This window comes from Vanessa atalanta, chromosome Z, assembly GCF_905147765.1.
Source record: "Vanessa atalanta chromosome Z, ilVanAtal1.2, whole genome shotgun sequence".
NCBI lineage: Eukaryota > Metazoa > Arthropoda > Insecta > Lepidoptera > Nymphalidae > Vanessa > Vanessa atalanta.
The window spans coordinates 11,962,485-11,978,113 of NC_061902.1; the positions used below are offsets into that span (position 1 = coordinate 11,962,485).

At 28.2% G+C, this 15,629-nt stretch overlaps 1 protein-coding gene across 1 annotated transcript; it reads right to left on the reverse strand.

Moving 5' to 3' along the window:
- Positions 1 to 3,069: 3,069 nt before the first annotated feature.
- Positions 3,070 to 15,245, reverse strand: LOC125076332. The gene is made up of 14 exons (XM_047688451.1): positions 14,389 to 15,245; positions 14,212 to 14,305; positions 13,579 to 13,777; positions 12,411 to 12,566; positions 12,098 to 12,330; positions 11,564 to 11,736; positions 10,557 to 10,654; positions 10,345 to 10,411; positions 8,300 to 8,554; positions 8,115 to 8,208; positions 6,561 to 6,759; positions 5,986 to 6,141; positions 5,677 to 5,909; positions 3,070 to 3,353 (listed from the first exon to the last, which is right to left on the reverse strand). Exons 1-14 carry the CDS (start codon positions 14,614 to 14,616, stop codon positions 3,085 to 3,087), a joined length of 2,454 nt encoding a protein of 817 aa, XP_047544407.1. The 5' UTR covers positions 14,617 to 15,245; the 3' UTR covers positions 3,070 to 3,084.
- Between the last annotated feature and the right edge of the window lie 384 nt (positions 15,246 to 15,629).

A 15,629-nucleotide genomic window follows, 5' to 3' on the forward strand; every position in this document is an offset into this window, starting at 1 on the left:
ATTGTGATTATATTTTGTGATTTGACTTGAGTTATGATGTGACGTTTGATTTTAGTCACTGTGACGTGATAATTCTATTTTATCTTTTCAAAGATTTTAATGCGACTTCTTTTTTAATTTATATTAATAATATAATATTTATTTAACTTGTAGTACTTCATAATTGCATATGAAATTATTTATTATAATTTGGAAAAGGGTAGAACAATATGTCTTTGTAAAATTAAGTTATTATAAGAAATTATTACTTATTCGATTTTAACATTTACTTATTTGACTTATTGTCATCATATGAGATAACTTTAATTAAATTTAATTAAATTAATTCTCGAAAAAATCATGTTACTAATTGTGAAAACCTAATTTTCTTGTGTGAAACGGAATGCGAATATTTTATGTGCCACCAGCTCCAGCTTTAAAAAGATAGAACTGGAAGTTGAAAAATAAGTTATAGAAAAGAGTTACATCATTTTAGCTTATTTAATCTGAAATTATAAGGTTTAGTCAGACAAAACTAAAACTGGTATCGATTTGTCACTATGGATTATTTCATTTTTTTCAGTATTATTAACTAGATATCTCCCACGGTTTCGGTAGCGTTTTAGAGGTTGGTCGTCAAGTGTTAGGAATCATAAAAAAAAAATTTAACCTTTCCTGAGAAAAAGACCTTTCTTCATCCCAAATTTCATCAAATTCGGTCCAGTGGTTTAGCCGTGAAGCGTGCCTTAGACAATAGGTCAATTTCAGACCAATAAACATATCCCACGGTAACCATATCTACATATTTCCAGGATAAAATGTAACATAAGTACCTATGTGTTGTTCCTGACTGTGCCAAATTTCATCCAGAAACGTTCTAGCATGATGAAGTAAGATACATCGATCCATCCAAACTTTCGCATTTACAATATTAGTAGCATAAGATAGAAGATATGTGAGGTTTTTATTTTATAGTTTTAATCGAGTTTCCACATTTTATCTGTATTTGGTAAAAAAAAAAAAACACAAAAACAAAAATTTGACAGATTGTCCACTTGTATACTTACAAAGATGATTTTTTAAAATCATTGATGAACAGTACATGGCCGAAATAAAAGGGTTAATAAGAATACTTACTTTTTTATATTCATGTGTAAATTCACCACAAAGTTACTGCATAGTTTTATTTTTATTTTCTTTTATTATATATGATAAACAGTTAAAAAAAATCAATACAGTAAATTATCACATATGATTAACAAAGAGTAAACATATAATAATATTAGTATCACAAATAGTAAATTAAAAATATATAACACCAATTTATGAAACCACAAATAATAAACAAATAAGAACTGGCCCGAGGCTATTAGAATACATTGGTAATCATAAAATATTAGGAATGCAAGGTGATCTTAGTATCGATAACAAGATGTCTTAATACCTACATACACACATTCCAGACACATCGATAACATTAATATTTGGTAGATTGTGGACAAATAATATAGGTATGTCCTTTATTTTTTTCGAAAACTCTACTACCTACAGACGGACAGACAGTAAACAGACTCTAAAAATATCAGTTTGCATAACGCAAGTCTGTCGACTAATTAAATCTTATATGAGCGATATCGATGATATTATATTAACTATATTTACGAGGAAATGCTACTAGCATCCTTGTCAGCAGGGCGTATTTCCACCGTCACGCGGACATGATTTGTGCAGTGCCATTTAAATTATGATTTGTATTTAATGGATATAAATGCGTATTCAAGTCCTTAATGCTAATCATAAAAAGTAAAAAAAAAAAATTAATATTACCATAATAAATAAACAAAATATGATAGTACGTAACCGCTGAACCACCTAATTTTTATTAAATTAACAGTATTTTTAAAGTGTCTATAGCTACAATTTATTTTTATAAATATTATGATCAATTTTTGATCTGGTCTGTACAACAGAAAATAAAATAGAGCAGATGGAGGGAGCGGATCATTAAAATGCTGCCACTAAAACAAGTAGTATCAGAAATATCTTGTGGGCATTATATAACAATTCCTGTCAGTTTATATACAAATAATGTCGCCTTATGTGTACAAATATTCAATGGATTATTTTTAGACAGGTACCTGTATTTCTTGTAAAATACGGTATTATTTTTTACAAGTTACATATTGTTGTAAACAATAAATAGAGTATATTTGTTCCACGCGCTCTATCTGCTTTTATATTGCTTTTTTTATTTTATAATCTGAGATTGAATGCAAAATTAATCTAAACAAACGTGTCTTAATTTTAATCGTACAATATACATATATTATAATAGCTCCATAAAGTAACTTAATTAATATAATTTATAAATAATGTAGGTAGTAAATGACCAGAATCAATTCTGGATTTTACAATTTAATCAGTCTTTTTTCCAAAGGGACAAATTATATATAAGCCTCAATTTTTGCAAAATATAATTTAAAAAAAAACTTATTTTAACAAACAAACAAAATATATTTAAATTTATATAAAGTACTGACCAGAGATGCCTCATATTTATAAATTATGACACCATTTTTTGAACAATTTTTATACAAGACATTGGGTCTTTATTAGAATTACAGCCTTCAGTTTCATTTAAATAGTATCCTGTAAATACTATTAAAGTAAGTACCTACAAACACAAAATTAACAAAGAGTATACACTAGACATACAATAGTAAACTTCCAGTGATCTTATAAGATGTTTATAAGTACAAATATACACAAAGAAAATGGTGCGGTTAATTTAATTATTAAAGAAAATAAATTATATTTACAGTCTCAACCTTTAAATTACAAAAAAAATGTTATATAATTTAAGTGTTAATTTACTTAATGATAAATATCTACCATTCAAAATGTGTAGTTTTAAAAATGTACGATTGTTAAGATATTATATTTAAGCACGTATACTACTACATACTTATAATAAGTATTTTCTTAGGGTTAATAATACAATATTAAGATTATTTTTTCTTATCATAATATGTGATGTGCATTGTTTTTCCTTACCATATATTTAGGATACTAATCAGACATTTTTATCTCTTTTATTCATATTTTTTAACAATTAAAGACAACAATATTGAAATAACGATACAAAATTAAAGTGATATTGATTATAAATAAAGTATGATAAATAAGGAACTTTAAAGTTACCTGTGCTTTACATTCATAATCCCATTCAACACTTACTAAATTATCATACAACTCAAGAAACCTGTCGAACGGACAAATTTTACCACAGGAAGGTATGTTCAGAACATATGGTTCGACAATTTCAGTTGAATTCCTATACAACATTTGTATAAAATATTCCATAGTAGAGTCATCTGAAAAAAAAATTAAATGCATTTAATTATTAACTTGCTTAAACCTACACATTATTTTTCATGCTGAATTTCAGTTTGATGTCTATTAAATATTTAATATATTTTTAATATCTTAAGAAATATTTTGCTTCATTTTCTTGAACATGTTTTTAGATTTATTTCAATCAGCAATTTGCTTGTCAGTTTGTTTGATGTTTAGGTATATTTATCATTATGCTTATTATGATCGTAGTGTCGGTTCAGACAATTTACCGCTATTTAGAAGTTTATTGATACACTACTAGTACAAGATAATTTTAAAGTAGACTGCTTTCTCAGTATATCGCATTTATTTTTAAGCATATATTCATATCACAATATAAACTGTACAATATGTAACTTTCAGAAAGCTAGTTACATAGCAGGGGTATAAATTGATAAAAAAAATGAAAGAAAAAATAATTAACAATTCAAGTTGTATTGTATTAGTACCTAGTACTAAAGTTTTGGTATTTTGTTTTGTTAGTAATCATAGTAGTCGCAAACTTTAGTTTGGAAACTTCACCAAACTTATTTATATAAACATTACATAATAACATTGTAATGTTGATATAACAACTCATGACGTTGATCGACGGTGACGTTATCAGGGACAGCAGATATCGTGTGGGCAGAAAAGTGACATTCAACTTCGACCGAAATAAATGAGAAAGACCAGCTCTTTTGTTATCTATGTCTATACTTTTTTGACATAACGATTTTAATATACAAACAAAAAAAATTTTATCGATAAACAATATACTCATTATTAATAATTTAGATTACATAGGATACATTCATGTAATTAAAAAGCCATCGGTTTAAAGGATTTTTTTTATTATATACAAAAAAAGAAACAAAACAAAGTTAACTATGAAATATCTGATTTTTTTAATAAAAATATATCTATGAACAAACAAAAAAAAACGAAAAGAAATGAAATCATATTTATTGATTTTCCCTTAAAAATTACGTACATCCACCATTGTTTCTAATGACTTAAATGCTCATATCTTATATGTATATATTTATCTATAAGAACTTCTTCAATCTCCAGTTCTTTCATTGTTTGTTCCATTTTTCCCTTTAAACCTCATACATTTTCGATTGGCTTTAAAATGCAGGCCATACTCATGATACTTGCAGTATTGTCACACGGCATTGTTATGTAAAAACACAATTATAGGAGCTTTTTGTTCTGGACTATATCTGGACATTTTGCAGGTTGGAAACACACTCATCCAATAGATTTTCATAATACATCGTATACACAGCTATCTTGATTATTCTGGGTGGAAAACTAATGAGTTCTTTAAAGCCTTTTAAAAAAATCCTGTCTATATTAATGTGGCAAGATGCATAATCAGCTACAGTATAAGTTTTTGCATTTGCATATTGTTAATCCATTACTAGTTTAATATATCAGTTTGGCAACATGGAAATATCTTTTCTTCAATAAAAACCACAATCGTCAAGTCATAATTCAAATATTTTCTTGAAGAGTAAAAAGTTATGATTTTTTGTTGAGGCAATCATTTTTATGGGCAATTTGTGACGCAATTCTTAGTGCCTCCGTGAAAGGGCCTCATAGTGTCCTATATATATGGGATGCCACCCATTGATTTACCTTTCCAAGATCGAACATTGCTATTCTGATAGAGCTTGGTTGTTTCCCCATTGGTCCCCCACGATCATCTTCAGCACTGAATCTTTTAATCCAATGATCAACTGTTTACCCAGTCACATTTAACAGCTGTGACACCTTGTGAGCTCCTTCTCCTTGTTGGTCTATATCCAACTATCCAATTATAAATATTAAGCTGCAAGCATATTTACTTAATTTAATAATTTGGCAAATTTCTTATCTGTTATTCACACATTGTTGATCTTCAGAATTGAAAATACAGAAATATGATGCTAACCTTTATGCAAAAGATGATATTTCCTTTGATAAGACATTTAAATGTCTTTTCTAGACATTTAACCCATATTTTATACAGAAATTTATATTGATTTTAAACCTTCTACCTTATTGTGTTTTTAGTATTCCTTGAATAAATTAAGGTCGGTTACATATTAAAATTTGTGTACCTAATACAATACAACCTAGAAAATTATTAACACAAAATATTTAAAAAAAAAACATGCAATATATCTTGTACTTAGATAACAGAGTTATTAGTTAGATATTGCTTTCCCTAAGCCCAATTTTAATCATTTCACACTATATATTGTTTATTTAATATGATTGGAAAATAAATATTTTTATGGATTAATAAAAAAAAAAAAAATTGATCATTATTACCTTGCAAGAGCTCAAAAAATATAGTGGATGTATAAACAGGGCAGTTGCCATCAAACACCCCCATAGCAGAAAGTATATTTCCAATCTGAAAGTCATGTGCACTGTATATTGACAGCTTCAGTGGATCAGGTTTCTTTTTTAATACCACCGTGTTTGCTTCTGTCATTATCTCCTTCAGCAAAGGTCCAACCATCAAACGTGCCATCAGTGGTGTAGCTGTGGCTGTTGCAAAACTGAAATCAATAGAATATGTATATTTAATCTATTCAATATGACATTTACATATTCTTGCACATTTTTTTTATTTACCTGTAACATGCTGGTTCTCGTAATTTGTTTGGATACACAGATTGAGTCCAATTTGGAAGAGTAAAGTTGTATAAACTTTCAATGAAGAGTACATTATAAACGTAATTAATATCTAAATAGTCATTAATTTTCTTGCCAGTACAGGCCGTCAAATAACTGAAAAAAAAGAATACAAGAGATAGTACTATATTTTTGTTTTCCAATGAGTTTTGTAAACAATTAGTTGCCGTCTACAGCTTCGACCTCGTGTGAGAAGAGAGTGCATGTAGGTGGGTAAAATAAAAAGTTACCTACGTGTTATTTTCCATATTATTATTAAAATTAGTGTTTTTATTTATTTACAGTGTAATTAATAATCAGAGACAAATTTTCTTGTATAATGTTAATTTTAATTGACATTGATTAGCATTTCACTCTGTAAATAAGTAATACAGTTATGTATTGTGATGTTGATTGATGTTTGGCTTCTTTATCCATTATTGACCAATTAAATCATATTAGACACTGACTGCACTTAAACAATCCCATATTTTAACCACACATTTACCCCCATTATACATTAATGCAATACTTACTCCATTAGTTCTTGATACTGACTTAGTCTTTCTTTATAAGGTGTTGAATGAATATACTCATTTTTCTCTTTAGTATAATGCAGACACATTTTTTTCATTGCTAACACTCCATCGTCTTCTTCTGGTATTGTGTGTACAGGTATTGGCTGCCAAATTAAATCTGTATCCCATATAGAAGTACCTGATGGGGGGTACATTCCTATAAAAGAAAAATCCTATCAAATTATTATAACCGATAAGAAACTTAAAATGCTTATCAAACATTTTAAAACTTGTAAATGTCCCCACAACTGGGCTAAGGGTTTCTGCCCCAACGTTTCATACTTATTACACCACAAAACTTCAATGAAGATTGATAGATTCCCAATGGTGTTTTAATATTAATGTTTAATCAATACTAATAACTAGGTGTTTTGTAAAGTTTAGCACCCTCAGTGTCAAATTTCTCTATCCAGTATTATGCCTTCTTTTAAGTCTGTGAACCTCTATGGACTATTGGACTGATAAGCTATTGGAATGCTAAGATGTAGCACTGGATGTAAAAATTAGAAAATGAATAAATGATAGATACTTGTGGCTGAATTTCAACAGACGTATACAGATTTTGCTCACAATGTATTTCTTCACTGTGGTACATAAGATGAATTACAAATGCAATGTTCGAACCTAGAACCTTCTTTCAAGCACTGAGAAACACCGTTCAAAAGTAACTATTATAGAAAGCAATCTGCTTTCTGACTTTTTAAATTTTTCCCCTTTCCTTGGAAGAGAACATTTATTACTCCAAGATCTCATCTCAAATCAAGTTTTCATGTGTAATTTGTGCTAATAATTCATCTCAAAATCAGGATGAAGAAAAAGAGGAAAATCTGCATGTGATAGATTAAATTACCCAACATAGTAACTACACCAACAATTATACATATATGTCACTATATAGCAGAATTTATATCCTTCTTACCATTATGAAAGGAATGTAGTGGAATAAATTCTTAACATTCTCTCGAGGAGTCTAAAAAGAGTAAGGGTCTTAGAGGAGTATAACATTAACTGGCTTTAATCTAATTTAAAAATCACACCAATTCAATCTTGTTACTAATGTACATACTAAGAATAAATAGAGTATACAGTATATTAGTTAGTAATAGTAGTTAGATTTATATGATAAAATTTATTTTAATAAAAATTAATATCATACATTGCAGCTGTAGTAACTCTAATAATTAGTAGTAACAAATCTTTAATTTAGTAATATATATCAAATTAACATTTAAATATGTACTCGGTGGTTCATTGGTTCGGTGGTTCATTCCTCTAGCTCATTGAGGTATGTACCACACATTCATCATACATTCTACTGCGAAAAAGCAATAGTGTATATTGTTATTTTTCAGTTTGAAGAGTGAGTAAGTCAGTGTAACTACAGACACAGTACATAACATCTTAGTTCCCAAGGTTGGTGCATGGATTATTTGCCACTTACAATGTGGTGGTCAATTTGCCAGTCCTACTAATATGACATAAAAAAACATCTATTGTTTAGTAGTATCTCACCTGCTAAATTGGCCTGAGCTGATATGAGAGTGCGATCAACATCTGTGGATCTTATATATATTTCGGAGGAATCAAATTTTTCAGAGATTAAGTGCTGAAAACAACAAAGAAACAATAAGTTCAACATATTCTTACGATACCACATCTTCACATTGTTGTTGATATACCACCATATAAAACCTTACCGAGTATCGTTTTCTTAGCCACTTTCCAAGAGCATAATGTTGTCTTTTGCCTACATTAGTAAGTTGCCCAAATTTAACAGGCCAGAGGGATTCATTTTGCCAGGGATCGGTTGGATAAAGATTAGCAGGAGTTCTTTCGCCATGTCGATAAATAACGGCTGCATACTTCACCGTTTTTTCACCAAAAGTTACAGTAAGGGACAACATTAAAATCACTAGTACAAGCATCATTATTTTATTTTGAATCTGAGATTGGTGAACAATTTATTTAAAAAATATTTACCAAATATTCATATAAAAATAATGCAATAAAATAAAAGCAAGTGTTTATGACTAATGTTATTCAACGATAATTCAAATGACTGATTTTAATGCTAACGCAAACGCTTAACGCATCAGCTTAATGCAGCCTAACTAATTAGTAATTACTTAGACTAAGGGTTATTAATATTTGCAATTAGTTATTGACGCTTCTATGTTCCGAAGTTCCGAAGTTCGGAATCCGAACCGAACTGCGCACGCAGTGCTGACTGCGCACAAGTGCGCAACTGCGCGGTGCGCAGTAACGAATAACGATATGACAGTTTTACCAACCAAAAATACAGAAGCAAAAAAAAATTAAAGTATATTTCAAGAAATAGTCAGTAGAAATACAGTAATGTTCTGAAAAATTGAAGAACTAACTTCTATTATTCTTTTTAAATAAAAATATTTAATCATAAATGTCTTACGTTTATGATTAAATAGTGTGCTTATTAGCAGAGCCGGATTTAGGGGATCCGGAAAAAGAGAGGTTCACAAGTTTTTTTTTAAACTTTAATATATTCACGAATAAATAACATAGACATAATATTTTTTATAAATTTTATTCTATTTATGTGCACAATTATGTTTTCTGAAAACAATTGTTTAATGTATTTGTAAAATAATTATGGACCTCCAGACCACTAAATGCGAACATGAATATCAAATATATTTTTTTCATTTTCGTTGAGAAATAATATGAGGCCAGACCGACTCCCACATTTATCATTAATTCTTGTGTTTATCAATATCTTAATATTTTTTTGGTATTGGTAAAAATTGTTATTTTGTTATAAACTTTCTTTCATGTAATCTTATTGTGTACCGTGTATGATATCCATTAATGACATGTCTCTGATATTTTTCTTCATACAATGTCACGCCGAAGCCCTTATGCTTCTAGCTACGCCACTGACAACACTGATAAAATTTTATATTATGATTTTTGGGCATAAGTAAATCTTATAATGTCGATTTCGGTAATATCGTATTAACAATGACCCTCCTATTTTTTTCATGGGAAAATTATACACAAATTATTTAATTTAATTGGTCAAATTTAATGAAAAATTAAGATCATATTGTATACCTAAAAACAGGGGTTTTTAAAACAATAATAATAATAAAAAAAGAAATTAAAATAAAAAAAGAATAAGAGGCGCGAAATAAAAGGCACAATTAGAATACGATTTTATATTCTTGTAATTGTGTATATTCATTACAAAGTCACTGCTTAGTTTTCTTATGAGTACCTATGACATTATTTATCTTTTACATACAATATTGATTTAGTTCATGTTGTAATAGTAAATATATATAGTTCGATAGCTTCCGTACGGCAAAAATATTAAGCCTTTTTTTTTAAATAAGATGACAACTTTTAATTTACCAGATGCAAAACTGGATTTTACAATTTAGTCAGTCTTTTTTCATGAGAAAAATTATACGCCTCATTTAAAAAAATAAAATAAAAAAATATATCTTAACTAACAAAATATATACTTATCTAAAGATTTACAAAATAATGACCAGAGTTTCCTCATTGAGTCCAATATTGATAATTGATGACCTTCTTTTCAGGCTTTCAATATTTAAAATATTATGTCTTTATTAAAATTACAGCTTAGGTTTCATTTTAATAGTCTTCTATGAATGCTATTAAGGTAAGTACAAAATTAACACAGAACATACACTAGACACACATACAATAGTAAACTTCCAGTGGACTTATACTAAGGTTACATTTCATTATTTTTCTCGGGTACGGGTGCTGTACAGTTGTATACACTTGTGTATGCAAATTGAACTCTAGAAGACACAAAAGAAAAAATATATATTTATAAAATTGACATTATGTTCTCATCTACATTTTAATATAATTAGTAGCCGTTGTAAATAGATGAATGAAAATAAAATATTAATAAATATAAATAAAAAAAAAAGAAACAATTACCTTCGTTTTGTAGTTATTGTTGAAAAATGTATTTTGTGAACTACATATATAAAAGCAAATAATCCCAAAAAAAAACACGCTCCTATCAAGGGTGATATCTGCGAAACACAATTGAAATTGAAAATTATATCATGCATAAAAATATAGTTAACTTACAATCATTATTTATACAAAAAATAATTAATAAACTAAAGAAAATGGTGAGTATGATTAATAAGTGTATAATCTTAACAGTAACTATATATTTACAATGTCTTAACTAAAATATAAATAAGAAAGTATAACTAACACATTTCGAATAGTTCTTTAAATTAGTCCTAATGAGTGTTTAATTAATTAGCATTAAATCTATACTAAACATACATATATCTCATTGCTGCACTTAGAAAGGTTCATTAAATAAGGGCTACCACACAAATATCATAGCCTTGTGTTGTGGAAATCAATGCAGCATATTGTAAACATTCATGAAACAACCCATAGTTTTTTCTATGCCACACATATGGTAGATATGTAAATGTGAAATCTTAATCAATTAATTATCATTATAAGATGCTTATGATCCTTTAATTAAAACCGAGAGGAAACTTACTAAAACCAATAAAGCTAAGGAGCACCATGTGTGGCCGTTAAACATCTTTAAGTGCAGCAATAAGCGTCAATTTATAAAATGATGATATACAACTACGATTAAAACTATGAAGTTTAAATTTTTTTAATGGTCAATATATTATAGCATTGAACTTACTAATAGCAAATTTTTAATTTTCTTATGCTTAATAGAAGATGGTTATTTTTAGTTTTTCAAATATTATTCCTATTTAATCACATTATGTTATAAGCATCATTTGCCCTTTACTATATAGTTATAATTCTAATCAGACAATTTAATCTTTTTTTATTAATATAATTTATCTATTATAGACAATAATCTTGAAAATACGAAAGTAAGATATCATGATGTTGATTATGAATAAAGCATTATATAAAACGGACTTCAAAGTTACCTGTTTTGTACATTCATAATTCCAATCAACAGTTATTAAATTATCATACAACTTAAGAAATCTTTCAAATGAGCAAATTTCACCACAGTGTGGTATGTTCAGAACATATGGTTCGACAATTTCAGTTGAATTCCTATACAACATTTGTATAAAATACTCCATAGTAGTGTTATCTGAAATAAAATTAATTATATATTATTATGTTGCAAAATACATATTTTTATTATGTCATTTGGTACTTGGTTGTAGGATTTATAGGTAGTATACTCTAGCTTTATAAAATTAGAAAGAGTTTGTAGTTTAAATTTATTTTTTTAAATCAAATATAATAATACTGCATATTATGTAAATAGTATGACACAGTTTAAGTTTAAATCATGAAATGTATATTTAAGGTATTAAGTATCATTAGTATTATTTTTTTCTAAGCAAAATGCTTATCACAGCATACAAAATATATTAATACTATTTGATATGATTCGAAATATAATATATTTACAGAATTATGGGAAGATCATAATGTCTCATCATTACCTTGCAAGAGCTCAAAAAATATAGTGGAAGTATAAACAGGGCAGTTGCCATCAAACACCCCCATAGCAGAAAGTATATTTCCAATCTGAAAGTCATGTGCACTGTATATTGACAGCTTCAGTGGATCAGGTTTCTTTTTGAATACCACTGTGTTTGCTTTTGTCACTATCTCTTTCAGTAAAGGCCCAACCATTAAGCGTGCCATCAGTGGTGTAGCTGTTGCTGTTGCAAAACTGGAATTAACAGAATATGAATTTTTAATATTATTATTTAAAAAGTAATTTATAAATTCTTCCAGATATTTTTTATTTACCTGTAACATGCTGGTTCTCGTAATTTGTTTGGATACACAGATTGAGTCCAATTTGGAAGAGTAAAGTTGTATAAACTTTCAATATAAAGTACATTATAAACATCATTAATATCTAAGTAGTCCTTAATTTTCTTGCCAGTATAGGCTGTCAAATAACTGAAAAAAAATATATGTAAAAGATACGAAAACACTTGTTTCCTTTAAATATTTCCTTCTGTTTTTAAATATTTTTATATACTTATTACAAAACAGAAGAAAATGGTGTTATAGTAATTAACACAGTTGCAAATTTTGTGGTTATTTTAATTTAGAACATGAATTTCAGAAATATTTTGAAAGATATACTGACAGCAAGTTTCTGTATTTGTGCCTGCCCGCATCTTATTTCATTATCAGATGTAATAGTAGTATAGTTTTGAGAATTAATGATTCCAATCAGCAAGTACAATTTGACACTCAGTTCTAAAAGATCAGACCAGTTTCCTTATCTCTCATGTATTAGTAATAAATTACTAAACTTGCATTCCTAACTCTATAACTTTATTTATTAAGACTGCACCTGAATATGTCTTTGGATTCATATAGGCCCTAAAGTCTGGGTGATTCTGAAGGGCATAAAGCCTTTGGGTCAACTTTTATCCATTGTCATTCTGGAACTCGTTTAGTAAAAATTAATAAAATAAGGGTTTTAAAAACTTTGAATAATATAAAAAAAAATGAATTAATGACAAAATATTTTTTGTTAAGTGATGAATATGATGATTTTAATATTAGATATTGTATTAAAAATATGTTTTATTACATACCTTATAATAAAAGTAACACAAAATGTGTTATCTATATACATATACATAGAAAAATGTTTTTCTCAATTATGTATTTTTTCATGGTGAAGGTTATTATTGTACCCACTTTATTGTAACTCGCTATGCAAAATCGCTGCAGCACATAAACTTCTTTACCATTAATCACATCGCCATGACAATTGGTATGCAATTGTGTTAAGAATATTGTAGCGCAAGTTGTATCAGATAATTACACAAACATATTTAAAGAGGCATTGCAACACATTATTCTGCAGGGCATTAGTTAGTAATATTTAAAAAGCAAAATTCGAAGTCATTGACTTGATATTGTCAGTTTTTAAGAAAATGAATACAATACTTACTCCATTAATCCTTGATATTTACTGAGTCTTTCTTTATAAGGTGTTGAATGAATATACTTTTCTTTCTCTTTTGTATATCGCATACATTTCTTTTTCATTGCCAACACTTCATCATCTTTTTCTGGTCTTGTGTGAACTGGTATAGGCTGCCAAATTAAATCTGTATCCCATATAGAAGTACCTTTTGGAGGGTACATTCCTATAAAAACATATAAAACTATTAAGAATAATTACACAAATAGGTAACAAAAAATAGATGTTTTCCTTCACTGCAGGTGCTTAAGATGAATTATAAAAACAAATTATGAATTTCCAAATTTAGTGGTACTTGTTCAGTTTTGAATGTGATATCTTCAATTAAAGTTCTCATGTATCTAAAAAACTGAGCCATCTCTCAACAGTCACTCTTCTGGTAAATTATAAATACAAAAGAGCCCAGGCGGTTTGATATTGAGATCAAATCAATCAAGTTTATACTAATTTACATAAATAAAATAAGTAGGTATTGTATACAATATAATTGGTAGTTAACAGTTTTATAGCAAAAAAATATATTGAAATATTTGTAGGAATCACTAATTTATAAAGTTCTTGTTTTACTTAAAATACATCTATTGTTTAGTAGTATCTCACCCGCTAAATTGGCCTGAGCTGACATTAGTGTGCGATCAACATCTGTTGATCTAATGTATATTTCAGAAGGGTCAAATTTTTCAGAAATAACATGCTGAAAAGAACAAAAAAAAAGGATATGTAGAGAATATTCTTGCGATAACATATCTTCAAATTATGGTTTTCAAAACAACATACCGAGTATCGTTTTCTAAGCCACTTTCCAAGAGCATAATGTTGTCTTTTGCCTACATTCGTAAGTTGCCCAAATTTAACAGGCCAGAGGGATTCATTTCGCCAGGGATCGGTTGGATAAAGATTAACAGGAGTTCTATCACCATGTCGATAAATAACAGCTGCATACTTCACCGTTTTTTCACCAAATGTTACAGTAAGAGAAAACATTAAAAACGCTAACACAAGCATTTTTTAGTTTTATTGTCTTGATAATAAGGGAACTAATTGAATCCTAACATTAAAAAATATTTAAGAAATAAAATGACGTATTAATAGAAGAATTAGAAGAATAATGCAGTATAGCAAAACAAAGTGACCTACGTATTAAAATACAAAGCCACTGGCACAAACTAAAAAAATAATGACTGATGCTATCATGCTAACGCAGATAACTATATAATTACTAAAATTGAGAATTATTGATATTTCCACTGGATAGGCTCGCCCCCAATAAAAAAAACGATAATATGTGAATTATTAAATTATCGTTTTTATGGCAGCCTAATGTCCTCCTATTCGCTTCCTCCTTTCTCAATCCTCAGTCTTACTCTGTCTTTCATTAATAGTCACAATTCATGAATTCACAATATCATGTTGGTGTTATGGAGTTTGTTTATATTACTATTTATTTTGTTTCATGCGTTTATATTTTTCTTCGCTTTTTTTTTGTTTACATAATTATTAGAACTTGTAATTGCTGTGATAATTATTTTTCGGTTTTGTTGACGTTATATTATGATTGGATTTCGATTAACTAAAATAAGTCAGTAATTTTGAAATATTTTTTATGGATTTTGACAAAAAATATTCGATTGAGTATTTAATAAATAGATACTCACCGATATACATAGCCATACCTAAATTGCTACATCACTTACTTCAATTTCGTTTCGCATGTTGGTTAAAGATAGATTGTCAGATTGATAGTTAGCTTCTTGCGGTTGGCAATGTATTTACAGCTGATGTTAAAAATGGGTTATTTCTAATTAATTGATGGTGATGACTGATAACCCCTTTCTTAAAACATAGTATTCATTAATATGCTCCTAGCCTCCTAGATTTTAAACTAAAATAACGTCTAAAGTATTCAATATTTTGGCGTGCATTTTTGTATTAAATTCTAAACGAAAGAGAGAATTCGATGTCAAATTTAGAAGTTTATTTGGTGATGAGAAGAGACAATTTAACACAATAGTAGATAT